The sequence below is a fragment of the Blennius ocellaris genome, assembly GCF_963422515.1.
Source record: "Blennius ocellaris genome assembly, chromosome: 20".
In the NCBI taxonomy this organism is placed as follows: domain Eukaryota; kingdom Metazoa; phylum Chordata; class Actinopteri; order Blenniiformes; family Blenniidae; genus Blennius; species Blennius ocellaris.
This window is the reverse complement of record NC_137669.1, coordinates 11071256-11093320: the sequence shown is the minus strand read 5'-3', so window position 1 is coordinate 11093320 and position 22065 is coordinate 11071256. Positions and strand designations below refer to the sequence as shown.

Sequence of the window (22065 nt, the reverse complement as noted above, 5' to 3'; positions counted from 1 at the left end):
AAAAACATTTCAATACGAGACCTTTAAACTACAACTAACTTCAAGTTAAAACATCCAAAGTTTTGTTTGTCACGCAAATTCTAACTGAAATTAACTTTGAATTTCTCACATAATCAGAAATATTTCAAGGTTAACACACTTCAACCATGAACTCGTTTGAGATTTGTTAAAACTTTATTTGTTATAATTTTACTGATAGAAATGTAAAAACAACTCAAGTCGACATGAGGTTGATGTGGACACTTCAACAGGCAGTAGGGCTGGCACACCTCAGGGTTTATGAATGAAGGTTTTCAAATTAAGATGGAAACAAATCTCTCTTCAGTAGCTTTCTGAGTTAAAAAATAAAATTAAAATAAACGAGACATACAGTAGTTATACAGATGTTTTAACCATTCAAAGTCACATTTTCCTCTTTCGGTCGGATTTAAGAAACGGTGAATTGTAAAATCATTTGGAATGCGAGCAGGGCTTTGGCATTTTGCAGGTTTGTGCCACATTGACAAAAAAACAAAAAACAAACAGAAGCTGGCTTTGTGTGGACGGCGAAGGTGACGGTCACACTGCGGGACAGACGAGAAGCAACGGCGAGGATCAAGTTGTGCTACAAGCTACAAGTCACCACACTGATTTAAAGAAAATAAGAAACAATAAAAAGACCAAACTAGTAGAAACAAAATAGAATGAGACGGAATTAACATACACAGTGTTTGATCATTGGAAAAAAAAAAAAAAAGGGACTTTTATAAAGTTGTCTTTCACATATCGGTGCACAAACAGGCCTTTGTCTTCCTGATCCACTGCAGTAGAAACACTAAAGGATTGAAATGGAATTCAAACACAGGTTGTTCAGACATGGCGATGATGTGTGATTTGTTGTTTTTTGTTTTTTTCGTAATTTTTTTGATAATGACTGCTCATATTGTGTGATTTTCACCCTCCTCCTCGTCATTACAGTGATCAGATCTCGGTCAGTGGAAGAAGACGGACACAAACACCTACAACTGCTACAAAAGAAAGACATTCAACTACAACAATAAGTTAATGCAAAAAAATATGGCCCACGTACAATACAAGATGGTTTTTGTTTCGTTTTTTTTTCATTACCCCTCTTTCATTCGCACTGGAATCCCACATTGAATAGAAAGATCTCTCATAAAAAGTTATAAAATAAATAAGCGCTCTTTCCCTTTGAGTTTTGAGTAGAAAAAAAAAGGCCCAAGAGGAGGAAGAGCGATCAGATTTCATTCATTGTGTTGCTTCGCAGTCGTATCTCTGCCCTTTTTCTCCTCTTCTTTGGCCCTTGTGGTCAGAAACACACACACACACACACACAGACACGCACACGCACACACACACATGCTGTTGAGTCAGTGTGACCCACGCAGAGTGGACGGCGGCAGCCTCAGTACACCCAGTTCACGGGGACCCACTGGGGTTCACTGCACAGTTTGTCCACGGCGGCCTGCAACGTCTCGAAGGCTTTGTCCAGGTTATCGTTCACGATGGTCAGGTCAAAGTAGTGGCTGTACGCCCTCTGGATCCGAGCGCTCTCGTCAACCGTCTTCCTCAGATCCACGTCCTGCGGGGAAACACACAGGACACGTCGTATTTTCACATTCAAACGCCGCTGCTTTTCGACTAACGGCAAATATAACATGACAAAAAAACATCAAATGAAATGACTAAAGTGCATTATGTCTTAACGGTTTTTGAATTGCAACATTTCAATTTTCAGAGTTTGAAAAGTCCGTCTCCTCACACAGCGAGAAAAAAAAAAAGGCTTTAATTAGTCGAGTTTTTAATTGAATCTCCTGTTGTGATCTTGTTGGTCATTATAGCTTTTAGTAACCATTTATTTATGTTGTCTTGTCAAACCATCACAAGTTTTTTAGGGTTTGTTTTTCAAGCTATTTCACTCACAAAAGATTTTATCACACAGTGTTTATGTATATATTGTGTATTTATGTATTTTATAACAATAACGGGGTGTTAATACCAGGCTGTGGTTAGAATGACTTAAACAATCACTTTTTACAGCGTCATCTGTCTCATTTATTTGCTCAGTTCAACGTTTTTGCACTTTCAGAAGATCTTTCTTTCATAATTTCTGCATGAGGTGGCGTCTACACTTTCCATTTGTTTTCTAATATGAAAACAATAATGCAATGTTATAGTAATATAATCAAATATGAACAGTTCTTCACTTCTGCTGTATGGAAAAGGTTAAAATCATTGAACCGACTGACTTTGTGTCCAACATGAATCCTCCTGAAGCAACCGGAAATGAAGTTAGCTTCCTTTTATAAAAATCTATCTGGACGTTTGTAGTTCATCTCAGTTCTTAAATCCTTATTTTCACCAAGTTCGTTCGTACATGCAGGAACTTTCTAAAGCCGTAATTAGTGATTGGAATCTGTGGGATTGGAATCTTCTTGCAAGTGTGTGTCTCGGTTACCGTGAGCTGCTTGGTTGTGATGCCGGCGTCCACCACAGCCTTGTGCATGCCCTTAAGAGTATCGAAATCTGGTGCTGCGATGAACACCACGTAAGGCATGAACTCCGCTGTCTTCAACACCTTCAGGGCCTGCAGAGGGAAAAAAGACGAGATTTACTTATTCATTTATTTTTTACTGAAATGCCTCTTATCCTCAACCACAATAAACCATAATCCACGTTGGTACCTGAGGATTGACGTCCAGGATGCAGCTGCGTCCCGTCGCCACCACCTCGTGGATGGACTCGATCTTGGTGCCGTACAGGTTGCCGTCGTACTCGCCGTGCTCCAGGAAGCGGCCGGCCTTCACGTCCACCTCCATCTCCGTCCTGGAGGTGAAGTGGTAGGAGTTCCCATCCAGCTCTTCGTCCCGGGCCCTCCGCGAAGTGTCTGGAAGAGAGCGAGGTGAAATGTTGACCGCCACCACCCTTTACTTCTGCGCGCGGGCCCCGGATTTTTGAAAAGGGCCAAGAAGTGTGTGGACCTTACATGGTATGGTGGTGCCGAAGCGCGTGGGGTGGAGGACCATCAGGCGGTTCTTCAGGCTGCGTCGGCCCACCCCCTGGGCTCCGATGAGGACCAGCGTCTTTCGCTGGAAGGCGGGGACTTTGGCCACTTCCTCGTAGATCTGCAGCTCGTGTCTGTCAAACTCTGTTCAGACACATTTCAGTTACTAGAAATTAATCCGAAAATTAATATGATGAAGACAATAGTTGAGTGGGGATTATTTTTACCTGCATTCTTGGCAGTTAAATACATCATTTTCTTCTTCTTCTTTCCAGCTAAAGTACCACAAAGAATCCCTACAGGACAAAACAATAGGATATTTAAACAATTGCCCTGCTTTGCTGTTACAGTCTTTGGCCACATGGGGGCAGACGTGGACCACTATCTGGAAAATACCATTAGCATTCACCAGGACTTCAGTGTCATAAATCAGTTTTCAGAAGTAAAAAGCAATGGAGAAGCACTGAGGGTTCAGCAGCAAATCGTCCACAGACTTAAGGCAAATGTATCTCCTGAACATCAGTGTAAAAAACAAACAAACAAGAAAGCAGAGAGAGTTTCAGTTCTACCCAGAAAGCCTCATCCACGGCGTTTATCAGCGCCGTGGCACCACAGTGCGATCTAACACCACAGACGCTCACCTGATCCATCAAAGTCCCGGGGAACAAAAGCTTTTCTCTTCTCCTCCAAGAACTGACTGGGTATCAGACCCGTGGCTCCGCCCACCACGTGGCACGCCTGGGGACGAATCACACGTCACACGACCATTATTTATACTCTAATTTTGGCACTTGCTTTAAGAGGGGAGTTTAATTCGACTCTGTTCGTTCCCCAGCAGTGAGGAGTGGCTCAATAAAACACAGGAATCATGATCCCTTCGTGCGTCGATGCAGCTCATCCACAACAGATGTAAAAAGATGACAAGCGAAGTCAAAGCCGGATGAAACGCGACAGTAGAACTGACGGATGTGACATCTGACTGAACATTCCCTTCCACAAAGCTAATTAGGAGAAATGTTTGATCTGGTGGGATGGTGAAACAGAAGCAGCCGATAGTAATGTAAAAAAAAAAAAAGAAGAAAAAAAAAGGAGAAGCCCACCTGCCACCAGTTGGGGTCCTCTCGGTTGACGATCTGAAGGATGTCGCCTTTGTCGAAGGCCATTCCGGCCTCTCGGCACGGGATCAGGCTGTCGCTGGCCGGGTTGTAGTCGAAGTATGGCCGCACATACACCTGTGGCGAACACATGCGTGAGCCGCCGCAGCAGTCCAGCTTGAACACATGTCGTAAGGCATTCCCTGGATTTGAGGCGTGTGTGACGTGGAATCACCAGCGGGTATTAAAAAGCCTTTGCCCTCGGAAATGAAGCCTCGCACAGCGACTGCGTGACAACTGTGTCTCATTCACACTCTGATATCTCTCCACGCTGCGCCGGCTTATTGCCAGAGAGGGTGAGCGCGCCGGCCGACGTATTGGATTAAACAGGCAGCCGGAGGAAGCAATAAAACACAGCCAGTAAAATATAGTGTGCAGCGCGCCCTGAGCCACACGGCAGGGTGCGATTCTGCACGATGCCTCATTCACTTTTACTGCTCTTCATTCAATTCAGCCTTTATAAGCACTTCCAGGTTTATGTCTGTCCGTTGGAGATGGCAAAATGTTTTTTTGAACGGGAGTGTTTTCGCCCGGGAGCCAAAAGCCTGCGGGAGGGTAGGTGTCTGAGGGTATCATAAATTACTGTACTTTCCATGTGAGGGAAGCACAACATCACAGGAAGCTGGAGTAACTGCTCGTGTGACCCAGATAGCATGTGGAGTGTTATTAATAGGGCTCCCAGGGTTCACATTCCTGCGCGGAGCATTGTGGGAAGGCCACAGGACTGATCACTCGCCCGGCACCGCTGACCAGCCCCTCACCGTGTCGACGGCCGTGTCGTTTACCTGCGGAGGCGCCGGGGCGTCTCTGTAGCTCGGCAGTATCTTCAGCGTGATCCCGCCGCTACAGTCTTTGAGCATCTCCTGCAGCTCCGTGGGATTGTTGCCCACGTCCTTGCCGTTCACCTCCTTGATGATGTCGCCCACGTGGAGCAGACCCTGCCTGTCGATCATGCCGCCGTGGAGGATCCTGGCGATGACCAGGTCGTCTTTCTCCACCCGAAAAGTCACACCCTGAGGAGGAGGAGGAGGAGGAGCAGAGCGATATTTGTCCTCCGACTGCACGCGGACTCCCTCAGCCCCCACTGTATCGACTCACACCGTTAATTATTAACCGGGCCACAAATGTACCCAACCGCCACTGTCCAACAACATCCACTCGCTCACGCAAACCCGCCCGGCCCGTGTCGGCTCACCAGCGGCTCCCCGGCCTTCTTCCGGATGCCGATCATCCGCACGGCGTCGGCCTGCATCAGAGCGTTGTTCACGGCCGCGTCGTTGCACGTCTCAGCTGGAGGCGGGACCTCGTAGCACTTTGAGGCCACGATGTCGTGGGCTTCCAAAAGACACTGGAAGAAGCAAAAAGCTGCAGTGATTAAAAATGTTAGAAATATCAAACGAACGACCATGCCTCCTCTATGTATGGAAATGACACGCAGTGTCCTGTTGAATGCTGATTAGAAAACGACGCAGTAACTTCAACATTATTCATCCCAGACATCAAGGGGAAAAAAAGATCAACATATATGAAAGCTCTATGTTGATAGAAGTTCTGGCGTCATGCTGAATTCTGAAAGTGTAGTTTAAGGTGCCACGTCCACCAATAAAAAAACAACTCCAGATCACCCCGTGTGATCAGCTTTGACCAGCTGTGAAATATGAATGTGTATATTTTGTAGTACTACCAAACTTCATGTGATTGAGCTCTCATGGCCACCCAGCAACATCTCGGCGGACCACCAGGGGGTCGCGAGCCACACTTTGGGAATCACAGCTCACATTTTTGCCTCAAGAGTTTCCAGAATGTAGAAAAATCTCCTATAAACTCATAAAACCCTGAAACCTGGATTCTGGGACAAACTAGTGTCGTTGACAGCTGCTAAGAAAATTTAATACTCAGATTGAACACTGACACGTGCTATGTGTGAACAATTTGCCTCTATTTCTCTCATTCGATGCACCTGGAAATCTTTTCAGTAACTAAGTATTTTATAGTTGCTGCCCTAAAAAGGGTAAAAAGTAAAAGACCCAATCATCAAATTGCTTAAATCCTAAATATGGATTACCGCTTTCATCTAATCACATAATTTCCAGTTGGCCCTCCAACACCTCTCACCCAAACCCGTCTTTCCTCTCAAATTACTGATTATACTTCCTATAATATCTAGTGAACAATCACCGCCAACAGCGTAATGGTGGGGAAAACAAGAGTGCAAATTCACACACTCAATATGTGATGTAATAGTCGTTTCCCTTCCGTATCTCTCCTGCCTTTACTGTCAATCTCCCTCAGTAGGTCAGCAGGGTTTTAACTTTCGGCTTAAAGCACGAAAGCTCTGATTGGTGCTTCGCTCAGGAACTGAACTGGTATTGGTGAAGTCTGTCTGAAGCCCCTGATAGGCCCAGCCGCGGAGGCTAGTGTTAGACTCATACACTGACAAATAGAAAAAGACAAAAGACAGCAAATATTTAAAGAAATGTAGGTTTTGTACATAGATATCACAATAACTATAGCCTGTGAGGTTGTTTTGGGGTTTTTTTTTTGCAAGGACTTTGAATCGGCAGGATAAGACTGCCTTGAAACGTACCGAGCTGATTCAGTGATCCAGAAATAGAAAGTTTAATATCACAGCACTGCAAATACAGTCAGTGGAAGTTTCACTAAAACCTGGACGGCTTTAATTCCTCACCGAGCCTCCAGGAGAAAAACTCTGTTCCCTGGTTACAAATCCATCTTTCCTCCCGACAAATGATTCATCTGCACGTTTAATGGTGATTCTGTGTTGAGAGCCAAGAGTGCAGCTTTTGGCTTATTTTTATTTTTTCTTTACCAGTGACATGGTGTAGTTTTGTTCAGAGAAAGGTGATGGACACATTTTATGTTTTTTTTAGAGGGGGGGGGGCAGTCTCTGTCTCACCTGGAAGTGCGGCTCCTGGAGGATCCTGGAAAGTTCGGCCGCGCTGTCGTCCTTCACCTTGAGGCTGCTGATGTCCCCGAGGATCTCCGTCACGAGCTCCACGTTGTTGTCCTGCACGGCCTCCAGCTTCACCTCCTCCAGCTGCTCGTGAGCCTGAGGGGAGGAACAAAGACGCCCAGGGAGGAAAACAAGGTCTTGTTGTTTATCTGGTTTTCTGTGTAAAGACTGACTAAAGAGAAAGTGAGTTTTGCCGAGCGGAAGCGAGAGCTTTCGTGTTATTAGGTTCTAAATATAGTGCTGCTCAGGGAGCCCGTCGCTACCCGCTTCCACGATAAAAGGGAAAACTGTTATTTGTTTAGTTATCTGTCATTTCTGCACGCCGCGGCCCTGCGGGGAGCAACTGAACAGGCAGTCTTGGGACGAACTACATTTGTCCTCCGTCTGAACTCGTCACACACGAGGATTCAGTGAACGTGCTTCTGTCAGTGTGAGGAAGGAAAAAAAAAAAAAGACATGACAAAGTTAAGCTTCCTCGCTGGCAGTCTGCATGCATTAAAACTTGTGATGCTGCGACGCGCTCCGCGTTGGCCAAAGTCTTACTGTACTACTGGCTTCCTGTTAGTGTGTGTGTGTGTGTGTGTGTGTGTGTGTGTGTGTGTGTGTGTGTGTGTGTGTGTGTGTGTGTGTGTGTGTGTGTGTGTGTGTGTGTGTGTGTGTGTGTGTGTGTGTGTGTCACCTGGACTACAGAACGTACAATAGGACTTTCCATGATGCCGCGCAAGAAGAGCAGGTCGATGTCTTTGGCACCGGTGGAGGTGGGAATCTCACCCAGGTTATCCAACACCTGCTGCATGGCTGCACACGGAGGAGACGGGAGGGAGAGATAAGGAGTGTGAGCCAGGCGTGAATGTCACACAAAGCATAAACACATGCAACAGAGTTTGTTTTGTGTGTTGTTGTTTTTTAAAGGACTGCAGCATCAGAGAGAAAAAGACCCGACGGCAGGCGAAAGTGCTTGAAAATCAGAAACGGGTTAAAAAAAAAAAAAAAGTAAAGCAAAGTTTTAATACGTGAACTGGTCATGCAGAAATAATTTTGGCAGTCGAGATGATCACAGCTTCAGTTACAGAGTTTCAATTCCTGGCTGCTGACAGTTTGTACAACCGCTATGGCTCCGTTCCCATATTCTCACCTGAACCTGAAATTAATCTAAATATCTAAATATATATAAAAATTAAAAAAAACCCTCCCATAATTAAATCCTGTTTATGATTTAAGAAAATCTTCACTAATCCACTGTTGAGTCTGGCATTTTGTTCACACAACCGGAGAGAGGGCACGGTGTGTACTGTTGGAGGCAGCCCACTAACGCCCTAATGCCAGGGTCTCAAAGCCCATATAAGCCCGTTTAAGACACTTAAAGCCCTGAGAACCTATGCATGTGTGTGTGAGTGGGGGTGAGTGGGGGTGAGCATGTGTTCCTGTGTCATTATATACTTGCATGAGTAATAAACAAGTCCAGTCAGCACTTGAATACAGTTGACTTCTCTGTATTTTTCTCGGCCAAGCCATTTATTAGAGTTGAACCCTGACCGTGTCCTGTGTCATCAAGTCAAATCATACTTTATTACTCCAACCCCCCTCTTTCAAAAAGTGGCACATGAGTAATTGCAGACCTGGAAAAATAATGAAATGTTGCAGCTGCTCATGCTGTCTGACATTTAGCTTTCCCTCGTGGAAACACACATGTGAGTTTATTATGCAGAACAACATCCATCCTCATAGAAAGAGGAAGTTGCCCAGAAAGAGAAAAAAAACAATGGCAGTTTTACTCTGTTACAGCAGAGTGTAGTGATGCCATTCATCAGGATAGTTGACCCTTCTTTTTTCATTGTGATTTTTCAATTCACATTAATGTATTTCTGTCCTTCAGGTAGGGTTCTGATCCTCTATTGTAGTTTGCTGCTAAACAAGTGTCACATCAATTCAATTAGAGCACAACAACGTGCTGTTTTTTGTTTTTTTCCCCCCACTCACTCATCAATCACTCTTCATGCATGCAGGCTCTCAGAAGAGAGCAAGGCTGGTAAACAAAAAAAACAAACAAAAAAAACAAATTGTCTGAGAGTGAAGCAAAGAGTGCAGACGGACTGCATAAACAGCAGAGCTCATGCAGAAAAAAAAACAAACATTAAATATTTATGATCCTCTCAAAGAAGGACAAAATAAGGGAGGAAGGTTAAAATATATAGGGCAGACTATCACGCCTGTGTATCTATAAAGCATTTGACAACACAGAGAAAACAATGCAACACCCAATTTGGATATCGAAAAACAAAAGTGTTTTTTATAAACTGTGAGGTGAGTCTACCCTGAGGGACGCCTTTTCCCAGGATAGTTAATTTTTTCTTTGTCTATTGCCTGGAAATCCCAACACTTGATAAAATATTATATAATGTAAAATAAAACAACAACAAAAAACAAAGTGTCTGCAGCACTACAGTTGGGTAGGAGCAATGTACTTCCTTCCACAGTTTGAAAACATCTGCGATAATGTTTGCAAGCGATGTGTAGCTCCTGCAGGGACCACACACAAGCTTTCAGATCTGATTTGTGATTGTAGTTAAGGCACACACACACACACACACACACACACACACACACACACACACACACACACACACACACATACACACACACACACACACACACACACACACACACACACACACACACACACACACATATACTCGCCCACACACTCATACACAACCAAACAAACGCTTCACCGCCTCTTCGACTTCACACAGGCACATTTACAATTAAGCCAAGGTCCAACCCACTGAAACTTGTGTTTTCGCCATCTTTAATTCTTCAGGTTTACTCTTAATTACCTGAAGGAGCTGCGGGGGAATAGCACCAGACAGAAGCTACAAAAGAAGGTCTATTATTAAAACGAGATATTTGAATAACTCCGGTGACACAGGCTGAAGCAGACGCGCAACAACACACAGCTGGATCCAGATCGTTGTGCTCTCCGTGTTGACTTTTGCCCTCTCGCTGACATGACTGTGTCATTCCAACCACGGGAATGTTTGCTCAACCTAAATGCTGTGTGTACTTGTCTGAACGCTGCTCATCCCAAAGCACATGAGCCTTCGGTCCAGTGAGAGACTGGAAAGGAAGGTCTCGGGGAAGTATGAAATGGAGACTGTGCTGTTGAGAAGCCTCCGCAGCCTGAAACGGCTCAAAGATTAACGGTTCCAGTTGTGCCACCGTGTTTTTCTCTGGCAGATCCATTCATCTGCATAATGAATCGCCCTCCTCACCTGCTTTTAATTCCTCCCTCTGAGGCTTGTCTGCAGTCTCTCTCCTCATCTAACCACTACCTGTGTCTACACCCACCAGCCTGCTGTGCACCGAATCCTAAAGCAGAGACTACCTGTTTGAGAATTCCTGCCGGTGTTTCTCAAGGAGTGCAAGACAAATCCCCCGAGAGGAGACCTGGCAACCCGTGTTGTATGTGGCATTATTTTTATTTATTTTTTTAGCTTGTGAGTAGAAGATTAGAGAAGCGCCTTGACTGACACATCGTCCAGAAACACCACCCGGCTATGTGCAGTTTTTCAGAAGTGTGGGTAAGGAAGTGAACCGCCTCCTGGGAAAACAGGCAAGTCTCACAACTGCAGTGCCTCCAATGCAGAGCTTTCCAAAAACCACAGGCACTCGGAGAAGCGGCATTCTAAGCTATTTGGAGGCCCAGTGCATGATCCTGTCCAAGGGGCTTCTTCTCTTACTTGTCAGGCTACTTCTTTGTAAGTGTAACTAGACTGTTGCACAGTTGCATTGGTGATTCTGAGGGATAAACACATGCGTAGTATATGCTAAGGGGTCAAATACATGAATGTTAGTTGAAAAAACAATTTGGGATTGGGTTAAATGTTAAAAAATGGAATCAGTTGTAACATCACCAGCTGGGACGGAGTCAGAAATAAAGAGTTAGAGCCTCACACAAATGGCAAAAAATGACAGAATAATGAGAGAGTAATGGAAAAAAAAAACCTGGAGAGACCATTTGCTGAAAGTAAATGTGACAATGATGTTAACTAGAGTAAGTGGGTGAACAAGAGAAATAATCAAGAGGAATTGAGAGCTTTTGCGAGGAAACGGCATTAGCATTTACTGACAAGACCAAATCAAATCCAATTTGATTTTATAATGACACTGATTCACCCTCGTCCTCTCAGCTCAGTCTGGACAGGGTGCGTAATGGAGAGGTCACCAGGCCATCAGAGAGACACAGACACACTGTATGGCCACGATCAATGAAAATAGGATCAACAGTCACTTCAGATCAATGCCGATAACTACAATCGTAGTGTGCCTTGTTATTCTTGATGGGCTACTTGGGTTCATCTGACATGGTCTTTCATAGGAGAGGGGAGAGGTTGTGACTTATTGCCAGATCATATCTCAGCCTGATAAATAAGAAAATCAAATATTGGGAAACAAGAACATAACTGTGTGACACACCTCTTCTTCGAATCCCTCCGTCTTTGATATACAGGTGAAACAAAAGCTACAGCATCACTCTGTTCAGTAATTCTGTGCCCGCACCTCCCTCCTCCTTTCCTCACCTCCAGACGAATCTGCTTCCTGGGCGGCCCTCACAGCCGGGGGTCCTCCCTCCATGCTAGGCTGTCCCGGGGGCGTCACCTCCTCCTCCGCCTCCTGCACCCCATTGGGACAGGAATCGTCCATAGCTGTGACCATCGCCAAGCAATCCTTCTTCCTCCCACAAATACGCTAAAGGCTAACCACGAGCAAAGCACCAGCGGTTCTGCAACTACGTCTTCTCTCCTGCAATCTCTTCTGTTTTCCTGGTACTGCTGACCCTCTAAACTCCCAAAAAACAAAGAGAGAGACAGAGAGAGAGCGAGAGAGAGAGAGAGAGGACAGGGAGAAAGAGGGGATTGAGGACAATGAATAAGAGAAGAGGCACAAAGACAGCGACAATAGAGTGGGATTAAGATCAGCGGATATTAAGAGATGAGGGGGGGGGAATGAGGAGCTGCGACGAGGAGGGAAGACGCGGCGGAAAATGCTGGAGAAGAAACCGAAGCTGCTGTGTGGGGAAGTTTGGAGAGACAAGCATGAAATGAGACAGAGAGAGGTAAAAAGCTGAACGCCGTGCACAGATGTGGACGGGCATTCAATGCTTGTCGGTCCCCTCCCTGCGCTCTGACTTTAATACCTTCCCATAACCCCCCCCCCCCCCCACCTCGCCTCGCCTCCTCCTCATAGGTTGATAACACACACACACAGATACACGCACACACATATAATCCTACAATCCTCTCCTGCTGGGCTTGCTTGAGCACTACTCCTCTTGAAACCCATACCCCACCCAAAGTCAAGTTAACCCTCTCGTCTCGACACACACTCACACACATACACACACCAGTTGAATGTTTCATTATGTAAGTAATCTTACATAAGTGTTACTAAAGGGGGCCTGACCCTACATTCACATTCTTTCCCTCCCGTCTTTCTCTCATTCACACTAATTCCTCTCAGGGTTTGAGCAACCCGCTGCTGCAATGTGCCAAAAACGCTCAGCGTGAGCAGATTGTGCTCGTACATATTCCCTCAGCAGTCGTCCACTTCCTCAAAACCTTCCCCAGTTTAATGGGAGCCCCCCCCCCACCCCTCTCCCCCTCTTTCCTTATAAATTAACGTACCCTTACTTAATTTCTCGCTAAGTCAGTAGACGCGAGGTGCCGACAGAATTATGCACACTTTTGGAGCTGCAGTTCAAACTCCTCCACCCCAAAGATCGAATATTTCTGGGAAAGCGACACAGTGAGTGGCTGCATCAACAGAAACCTTGCCTAAATATATGTTCTTCCCCTCAGTGCCTCATTCCATATGGATTACAACTAGGAAACATGTGGCAACTTGTAAGGCAATGTGCAAGTGCCTAAGCAAGTGCCTAAGCTTACATTCAGCCACATTCAGCTGCATTCAGACGACTACGTCGGTACGGGTTAAACTATTATCATATCAACATAGTCTGATTAATAGTTCATAAGATGTCATTAGTTTGCAGACGTGTGTTAGCCTTTGGTTGGGCAAGTGACTGCAATTGTTAACTTTTGAATGAGATTGTAGAATAAAGTAAAATATAGTTATGCTCTCATTTCTTTGGCAATATTTTAGATACAAGCAGAAACGCCACAGTGTTTGGCTTATTTGCTTTAGCAAAACATTTCCTATTCCCAGTTAGTGTGCCTGAACAAGTCATATTATTAGTGTACTTTTTTCTAGATAACACATCCTATTGTAAGACAGTGGTACTCACTCATTTATACAGGCCATTGAGGCAATGTTATAAGTAGAAATTGTAAAAATTTTGTGTTCTTGGTCAGTTTTCCACCACTTTGCAAGAGAATCTGATTGGATAATTTGCATGTAATGGATGTATGCATCTTTATGTGTCTGCATGTATCGTCAGTGTAACTTTAATGTTCTGAAGTATAGAAATACCTTTCAACAATATTTTCGTGGGTGTGGCCTGTATTGGACTGATTGAACTGAACTGATAAACATCAGAAGATCACCAAGAGTTTTAGGGTTTTTAACAAATTAAAAGTCTGATCATTTGATGTTGCACATATTTAAGTGTCAAACTAATAGTAGTGTGAAAACTCAACCAGGCAACACAATGACAGTATATTTCCAGCCGGGGCAATGATAGATATTTGCTTCCAGTGGCCGTTGAGGTATTTTATCGTCAACAATCGTGTTTGAGTAACTGACTCAGCGACAGATACTTCCTTACACTAATAGTAGAACTACATAAACTACTTTCATTCACTGTGCAAACGAGATATTTAGAGTTTGGAGAGTTTCTGTTGTTTGCTGTGACTCGGATCCAACAAAAAGTATCAGAGGAGCAAAAGCCAGACCGATCTTAAACAGGCTCCTCCCCCTGAGCGGCCATTAAGCTCCTCCCACAGCAGCACAGCTGTGCAAAGAGCGGATCTGCAAGCTTTAATCCACCCCGCCTCTCTTCTCCAGCCCATCCTCAACACCACCAGTCAACCCCTCCCCCATTTTAATCCGGCCACGAAAGCACGGGATTACAGATCTCTCTCTCTCTCTCTCTCTCTCTCTCTCTCTCTCTCTCAGACATCTCTGATGACGGGTGATGGTTGAGACAGCCTTCAGCAACACACCAAATCACGACTACTGACTCTGACAGAAGTGTGGAGAAGTGTGGAGGAAGGCAAAGGATTTTCCCTCTGGCAATCGCTGCGGCGTACCAAACTACAAGTTCTTCACAATCAGTCACACACACACACACACACATACAGCCTTCCCTACAAAACATCAACATAATTGCTCCCCTTTAGAAGAGAGGAGGACGAGAACAGATATCATGCAGAGTTGGAAAAGAGGCAAAGCAGCTGCATGAGAAGAAAACAAAACACCAGGCCTGAGGAGAGCATCATGGGAAGTCAGACAAGATTCAATTTAAAGCGCTTTGCCTCAAGTTTACAGTGAGCAAATCCAGCCTGTGCTTTGTTTTTATTAAAATGTGGTTTTATTATTCACAAAACAGCTCATCTGTGTATGAAATTAACACGAGTAATGACACAGTGATATGTTTAGAGGCAATAAAATGACAGTTGTCTTTATGGGAGTGACCAGCATATTTATCTGCACATGAAGAGCATCTGTTACTGGCAAAAATACCAGCTGTACTATCCACCAGTCACAGCCCACTAAGATTCATAGACCGTAAGTTAATAAAAACAGATGTCAGTTCATGAAAACTGAAACTTTTTCACTTTTTACTTCCATCACAACTTTGGAGTTTTTGGAGTTCAAAGTCACTGATGCGTGAGTACTGAGGACGTTTACCTGTCCCAGTCGGTGTCGCCCAACCACAGTCCTACTGGGTGTTCATCAGTCAACTCAGAAGACCTGGAAGAGAGAGAGACAGAGAGAGACGGGAGCAAATTTTTTTGTCTGGCTTATCATCATAATCCATGAATATTCAGCTCTTCTTGCATTCCAACACACCAGTTTTCATCATTCCTCACATACCCCTAACTTGAGCATTCAGATATATTCTCCAGCTTATCCCACACACCGATACACACGTGCACGCACACACACACACACACACACACACACACACACACACACACACACACACACACACACACACACACACACACACTCAATAACGACTCCCTTTTCCCCCGGTGGATTATCTGGCTCATCCATCTATGTCGTTCCTGCCTTTTGTGAGATAGGAGCCTCGTCATGCAGAGTGAGGCGCTTGCTCTTTCGCAGCGATGCGCGAAGTCATCCCGCACGGTTGATTGTCCCGAGCTATTCAGCAGTGCCGGCATCATCGGCTGGCGCGGTGCCGACTGAGTAGTAAATGGCCACTATTCCCTGGAAGTAATGACAAAGCAGTATGCATTCACTGCCGGGAGAGCCTTCCTCTCGTATGCGCTTGCAAGCTCGCAGATCGTGCTGTAGATCTCTTCTGAGTCCATCATATCGAGGTTTTACCATTTATGAAGGTTAATGGTTTTTTTTGCACAGGTGTGTTGACGCTCCCGGACCACGTTGAGGCAATCGTCAGCTCAGTTTTGGAATTAAGGGAACATCCAGAGGTTGTTTTAGGTAAATTGGCAATTCTACACTGATCCTGGGTGTAAATTTGTGAGATTTTCTCTCTCTATTGGAGCCTGCCCAAGATGTTCTCAATGTCAGAAAGGATTGATTCCATCCCTCAGTGACCCAAACGCGGGTAAAACAGGTATAGATGATGGATGAAGGGACTGTCTGATCACATCTCACAGTGGCAGAGTGTTTAGCTGGTACTCTGAATTGTTCTCACAATGCCAAGAAGTGTGTGTTGGACCCTCCTCTGGGAAGGTGTGTGTGTGTTTGTGTGTGTGACTGGCTCTCTTACTGCATTAACCCTGGAGACCTGTCCACCATGTATTCTGCCTTTCATTCGTCGTAATCAGCGTTTGGCTCCAGCTCCTCACCAACCCGGCCTTGAATGAAGTGTGTGCAAACTGGAGGTGCTCAAACCCTGACAGATTGCAAAATCCACTTGTATTGCTTCACAGCATGACGTGCCTATTAATGAGAAGCATAGAATATGAAAAACGGCTTAAAAACAGGGAAATAAAAGCATGTTGAGTCATGTTTTCTTTTTTCTTTTTTTTGTCAAAGAATTCTTCCAAGGACCAGAATGAATAGCGAAATTCAAGTGATCCAATTAAGCTTTACCAAGGGAAAAGAACTTTTGCAAAAGCCATAAAAAAAAAATCAGTTTCAAAGGCCTTTTTGCCCCCTTTTCTGTGGCTTCCATCATCAAGTGACTATGAAGTCTCCCCCGTGACACCCCCACGCCTCACAGAGCAATGTTTAAAACATCAGTCTAATAAAACTGGAGAAGTTTGACAGCGCTAAACCCAGTCATCCTGCCCTCAATACCCACTGTGAAATGAACCATTGGAAAACATCCATCGATCTTCTATACCGCTTATTCCTGCGCAGAGTCGCGGGGCGCTGGAGCACCATCCAGGCTGACTGTGGGCCGGAAACACCCTGGACGGGTCTCCAGTCCCTCACAGTGCAAATATACGAGCCAATCAAAAAACACCAGCCAGCAAAATAAACAAATAATGTCTTTATAACAAATAACTGATGCCTACAATCTCCCACCAAGTAGCAGATCAGCACTCTTACATGCTTCATCTCATTCAGCCTCTTTTACTTTGGCTCTCTCGCCTGGAGCAGTGAGGAAGCACTGTGGCTTTTCAAATGCTGGCCAATAGAAGTCATGAATTCAGTCTTCTTACTTTGGGAGTAAAAGCATCTTAGAAATGTCCAAAAAAAAATTAAGAAATCTGTCTTCTCTGCTATAGTCTTCTGGACACACATGGGGAGGGGGGGGGGGGGTGGGGGGGGGTTGCCCACATCTATTTGACCTCTGAACTTTACAACAAGCTGTCAAGCATCATAGAAATGCAAAGGCGACTGCGACACATGAAGTGTGTTCATCAAAGAGGTGGCACTGCTCCTTTTTGAGTGAGGTCTTTTCATTCATCCTGCGGCCACTAATGGTCCTGAACTAAATGAGAACGGAGGGACGAGGAGGAGGGAGCAAGAGGTCAGGTCATTACACAACACAGATTACGATCAGGTTTAGCCAGCTCATTGGAAGTGAAAGATATCGCTTCGAAGAATGTTAATGGAGACAAAGTCGCTGCCCAGTTCCTTGCCACATTATCTGCATCACAGAGCAGGAGTCAGGGCTCCCGATGATGACAGTCGTGACAAATAACATGAAGCTGCAAAAGGTAGAAAGCTGACTTTAGGGTTGTTGGGTTGTTTTTTTTTGGTTTTTTTTGACTTAGCAGAAGGAGAATTTCACAGGAGCTGAGAAAGAGATTCGAAGTGCAGGACAAGACATGGATAAAAGTTAAATTGCGGGTTTTGAAGAAGAAAAAGTAGAGAAAGAGAGAAGAATCCTTGAAGATTAGACTGAGTTGTGTGAAAAGCCTCTCCACTGAAAAGAGATGAGAGCCTATGAGGAGAAGAGCCTGGAGAAAGTGGAAGCTGAAGATCTCTGCAATCTGCTCCTCTGTTACTATAAGACCATGTAATTGCCGCACTTCTAATAATGACAGCAGCTAAAATCCCACTTGTATCTGAATTCCATTAAACCAGACTGAAGGTTGTTTTTTTTAAACAGAATAAACACTCACGAGTTTTGTGCATTAACTCGTTTGCATGTACAAACACTCAGGTCGTCTCAAGAACTGGGTAATTGTCCCAAATAGTCAGAGCTCCCCGGATGTCCCACTGCCTGTACTGTCCATCACTCGTCCCCTGCTCTCGGGACAGTGGGAAAATCACTGCAAACAGACATTCGCTATCCTGGCTGCCATTGGCTGGTCCGTATGAAAGGACGAGCCAACAAAAGCTCTCTGAGTGCTTCTGGTTGCCAAGCACTCAGATGATGGGCAGCTCATGGACGCGGGATTACGGCGGGGGGGTGGGGTGGGTGGGGGGGTGTCTGAGGGTTTGTTTTTGTACAAAACATCGCTGCTGTCTCACTCCTGTGGGTGGACATATGCACGCTATCAAAAGTGGACAAACACCAGTGAGATTTCTACCTCTATATGCACCACTTCTAGAAAATTGGCTCTTCCTATGACTTGCTATCACACGTAGCATATTTGATAAATTTACAGTCTATTTATACTCCATTCGTGTGCAGATATTTCATCCAACCCTTTTCTCTGCCCCCTGTGGCTGCAGGATCTGTAGCTGCAACCCGCTGTGAGAGCAGCTATCACTCCCAGTTCCTCTCACTCATTTGTGAATCACAAAAGAGACCACGAAGCTCTTTGGCCTGCCTGAAAGTCCAGATTTCACCTTGTGGCGAACCTCCAAGTGCGGGTAAAATGGGAATTTATCAACTTTCTAGAGTCGAGAGGAGGAGGCTTTCCACTGTACGCGTCCAGCATTATAATAAAGGCTTGAGGGCCACGAGATATTCAAGGAAGGAGTATGTGATCCAATGACTGTGTGGGCGTGCGTGCGTGCGTGCGTGCGTGCGTGCGTGCGTGTGTGTGTGTGTGTGTGTGTGTGTGTGTGTGATGTCTCGCTATTCATCTCCTCCCATAACCAACCCCATCCTGTCATGCCTCTCACCCATCACCCTCTGCCTCCAGACAAACCCTATGTAGGTCACTCCATGTGTTCACACAGCCGCTCAGTAAGAGGATTACACTGCTACCCCAAAGATGGCCATCTCAGCAAATCAATATCTGCTTAATATTTACTATAATCATGTTTTCCCCCACCATGCAAAGCTCTGTTATGCCTCGTTGTTGATGCTTCAGTGAAGAGAAACTTGGTGGAACAATCTCACTTTCCACTGTGTTGCCATAAAAAAATATTATGACGATGCAGTTCTGTCTATTTTCCGCAGATTCATTCTTATCGAGACACTCTTCACCTGATATCTACCTGAAATCACCTGCATGCATCAGTACTCTTTGCACGCGTCGCCACAAACGACCTCAGTTTCCTTGTTGGTGATGTTCCGGCTGGTGGGATGTCGGCACTTCGCCACATAACTCAGGATGATATAATTACACAGCTCGTCAAAAACCCTTCAGCAGTGAACGCGCAGCGATCTTAAATAACGAGCACTCTGTGCCATAATCGAACCCGGCACATCTAACCCTGCTTCTTCGGAGTCTGTCTCTATCTTCCCAGCCTCCTGTTACTCATCATTAGCAATAAGGGAGAGGGAGAGAGGGAATGGGGAAGGGAGAAGTGATGCAACAGCACTTACCGTGACTGCAAAGTTTAAAAGTGATGTTGTGTGGTGTTGGATGGTTCGTATACAAAAGTGTGATGTGATTGGGGGGAATGAGGCAAAGAGATAAGGATTAAATTAGATTGTGGGGTAATTTTCTTTTTAAAGAATATCTTTAATGAAACTCAGCTTCTTTGCCAGACTGGAGCTACAGCTTGTAGTATCTACATTATATAGGAATGATCAGCCGATTGTCCAACTAACTTTAGTCTCTGAAAAGGTGGGAAATGCACATAAAATGTGCTGTAATTAGTACAATTGTTCTGATTGAGGATTTAAATTACAAACTGCAGCGGAAAGTCTGCACCTCAAACACACACCGAGTGTTTCATTCCAAGTCCATTATGCAGAAAATTGTACCAACATCCAAATGTTTACAGCCCCGACTGTCAATGATTACTACGTTATCTCTCTGGGAGCAGCCTGGGACTCAGTGGGATTGAACCATCGACCTTGAGGTTGGAAGATAACTCACTCTACCAACATTCAAGTTTTGACAGCGATTCTTGCCCCATTCCAGCTGTATCACACCGGTCTTGAGTTGTGCGTGCCGTTTTCTTCCCAGCGAGGTGCCGTTGCCTCATTATTACCACTCCAGAGGTGTGAGGAGGAGCAGCCTGGCGCAGGGCCGTGGGGGTTTAACTGTGGTTGTGTCGATAACAGATTTCTGAAAACATGTGTTGTAGCTGGGAGGTTTGAGTCACTCCACATTCTCCAGCTCATCCCGCTCGCTCATATCTTCTTCTCTTCCTCCCCTTTCACTGAGCCGTCTCTCTCATAGCCATTTATTAAAAATGAAGAAGTGAGAGCTTCAGAGTGTTGCTCTTCAAATGGCTCGCTGACAGCTCCCTTATGTTCCAACATTGGGGACAGGCGTTCAACTTGAAGCATTCTTGTCTCCCTCCTCCCTGCTGACACTGAGGAGTATGCATATGAGGGTGCTTTATTCCACATACATCAGCAGAAGAAGAAAAGAAAAAAAAAAAAAGGTCACATTGGCCAGTGATTCAGACGTCCTGAACAGCTGTCTTTTCCGACGGACTCCAGATTTATACTAATGCACTGCAGTGTCTCAATATCCTGCTCCCTTTTGGTTCATTGAAATAGATTCAACAAATCTGATTATTACGCAAGTGAAAGGAAGAGTGGAGGACAAATAAACTCCAGATTAGATCTATAATGGGTCTTCTCAGTGGTCTGGCAAAGTAATGCCGCCCCTCCCAGTAAGGATCCCCAAGGATGTTGCGTACACGCATCACGGGCTTCCCCCGTCACGTGCGCGCGGGGCTAATAAACTGCTTATAAACCTCGCGAAGTGACCCCGTGCGCGTCATCGCAAAGCAGGTCCCGGGATTCACTGAGAGCTGCTCGCCTGCTGTGATGTGTAAGGTGGTTTTATGTTTCGATTAAGTGCTCACACGGAGTTGTTCTGACATCGTGTCAGTGCATCATTATTAGACGGCGCACTCGTAGCTACATTTCAGAGGAGGACAAAAAATAAAAAATCAATACGGCCGTCTGGCTCAGCCTGTGCCAAACCACTGTCATTTCGGGACAGTGGCGCCTATAACCTCCTCTTCCTTCTCCTGTCAGCACCCAAAAACATGCAGCTATTCCTATTTTGTTTTCTTTTTTTAAAAGGTTTGCAAAGGTGAGACGAACGTAGTTTGGAAGTATGTTGAAATAAGTGCAATGACTGTCACGCAGCGCACATGCAGCCCGCTGGGAATCAAACCGGACATTCTTCAGTATTTTTTTCGCTCGCGCTGGATGCGCCTTCAACTCGTCCCCAAGGTTCTGACGCACGGCTGCATCAGTGCGCCACATCCGCGCGCTTGCACCGTGCGCCACATCCGTGCCAAACGCGTCTTGCCGCCGCTTCATAACCGTATTCACGCCGACCGAGCCACACGTGCGGCCATTTTTTTGTTACCCATCCGAGCCTTTGTGGCGTGCGCACACTTACGACTACTACAGCCCCACCGGCCGTGTCCTTCCTCAAGATCTGCGGAGGAAAACGAAAGGGGGGGGGGTGGACACGTCCGAGTCTACAATACGCGCCCAAAGCGCACCGATCCGACACGAGCCCGAACAAAAGCTGGTCCGGACCACAGAGAGGAGGGGGGTGGAGGCTCCACCGGGGGACGAGCCTCTCCTGTCAAACTCTGCCGCTGCACCTCAAACACGGTTAAGTGTCTTTGTCTCCCGTCTGGATGTCAGTTGATGAATGCATTCATGATCTCCGCGGGTCACGCGTGACCGCGGGGCCGTGACTTACCTGTGAAGTGTGGCAGTGAGTTGGCGCTAGTCCCCCCGATCGTCCCGGTTGGACATTCAGACCCCCCTCAGCTGTCTGTCCTGGTCCCGCAGCAGACTACCACAGAACAGGACGTCAATCAACGCGGCAGGCCCCACCTCCTCCCCGACGTCATGCGTAAAGGACCAATGGCTGCCGCGGGACAGCCCTCCCCCGACCGCGACACTGTGGACAAATGTGTATCCTCACTTTGCTTCGTAGTGATGGACCTGTCCATTCACATAAATACAACTTAGCACCCCG

At 45.7% G+C, this 22065-nt stretch overlaps 1 protein-coding gene across 3 annotated transcripts; it reads right to left on the bottom strand.

Moving 5' to 3' along the window:
• Positions 1 to 224: 224 nt before the first annotated feature.
• On the bottom strand, positions 225 to 21886 carry pals2b (protein associated with LIN7 2, MAGUK p55 family member b; the record flags this gene model as incomplete). 3 transcript variants are annotated; one of them, XM_080515676.1, is made up of 14 exons in its annotated part: positions 225 to 1582; positions 2459 to 2587; positions 2685 to 2887; positions 2987 to 3148; positions 3232 to 3300; positions 3646 to 3742; positions 4105 to 4236; positions 4944 to 5171; positions 5354 to 5506; positions 7076 to 7228; positions 7830 to 7930; positions 11713 to 11806; positions 15002 to 15064; positions 21784 to 21886. In XM_080515676.1, 12 exons carry the CDS (start codon positions 11765 to 11767, stop codon positions 1406 to 1408), a joined length of 1659 nt encoding a protein of 552 aa, XP_080371802.1. In that variant the 3' UTR covers positions 225 to 1405. The 3 variants fall into 3 exon arrangements, with proteins under 3 accessions (XP_080371802.1, XP_080371803.1, XP_080371801.1); XM_080515677.1 differs by lacking the exon at positions 11713 to 11806; XM_080515675.1 differs by lacking the exons at positions 15002 to 15064; positions 21784 to 21886 and having other exon boundaries at positions 11713 to 11848.
• Positions 21887 to 22065: the final 179 nt, after the last annotated feature.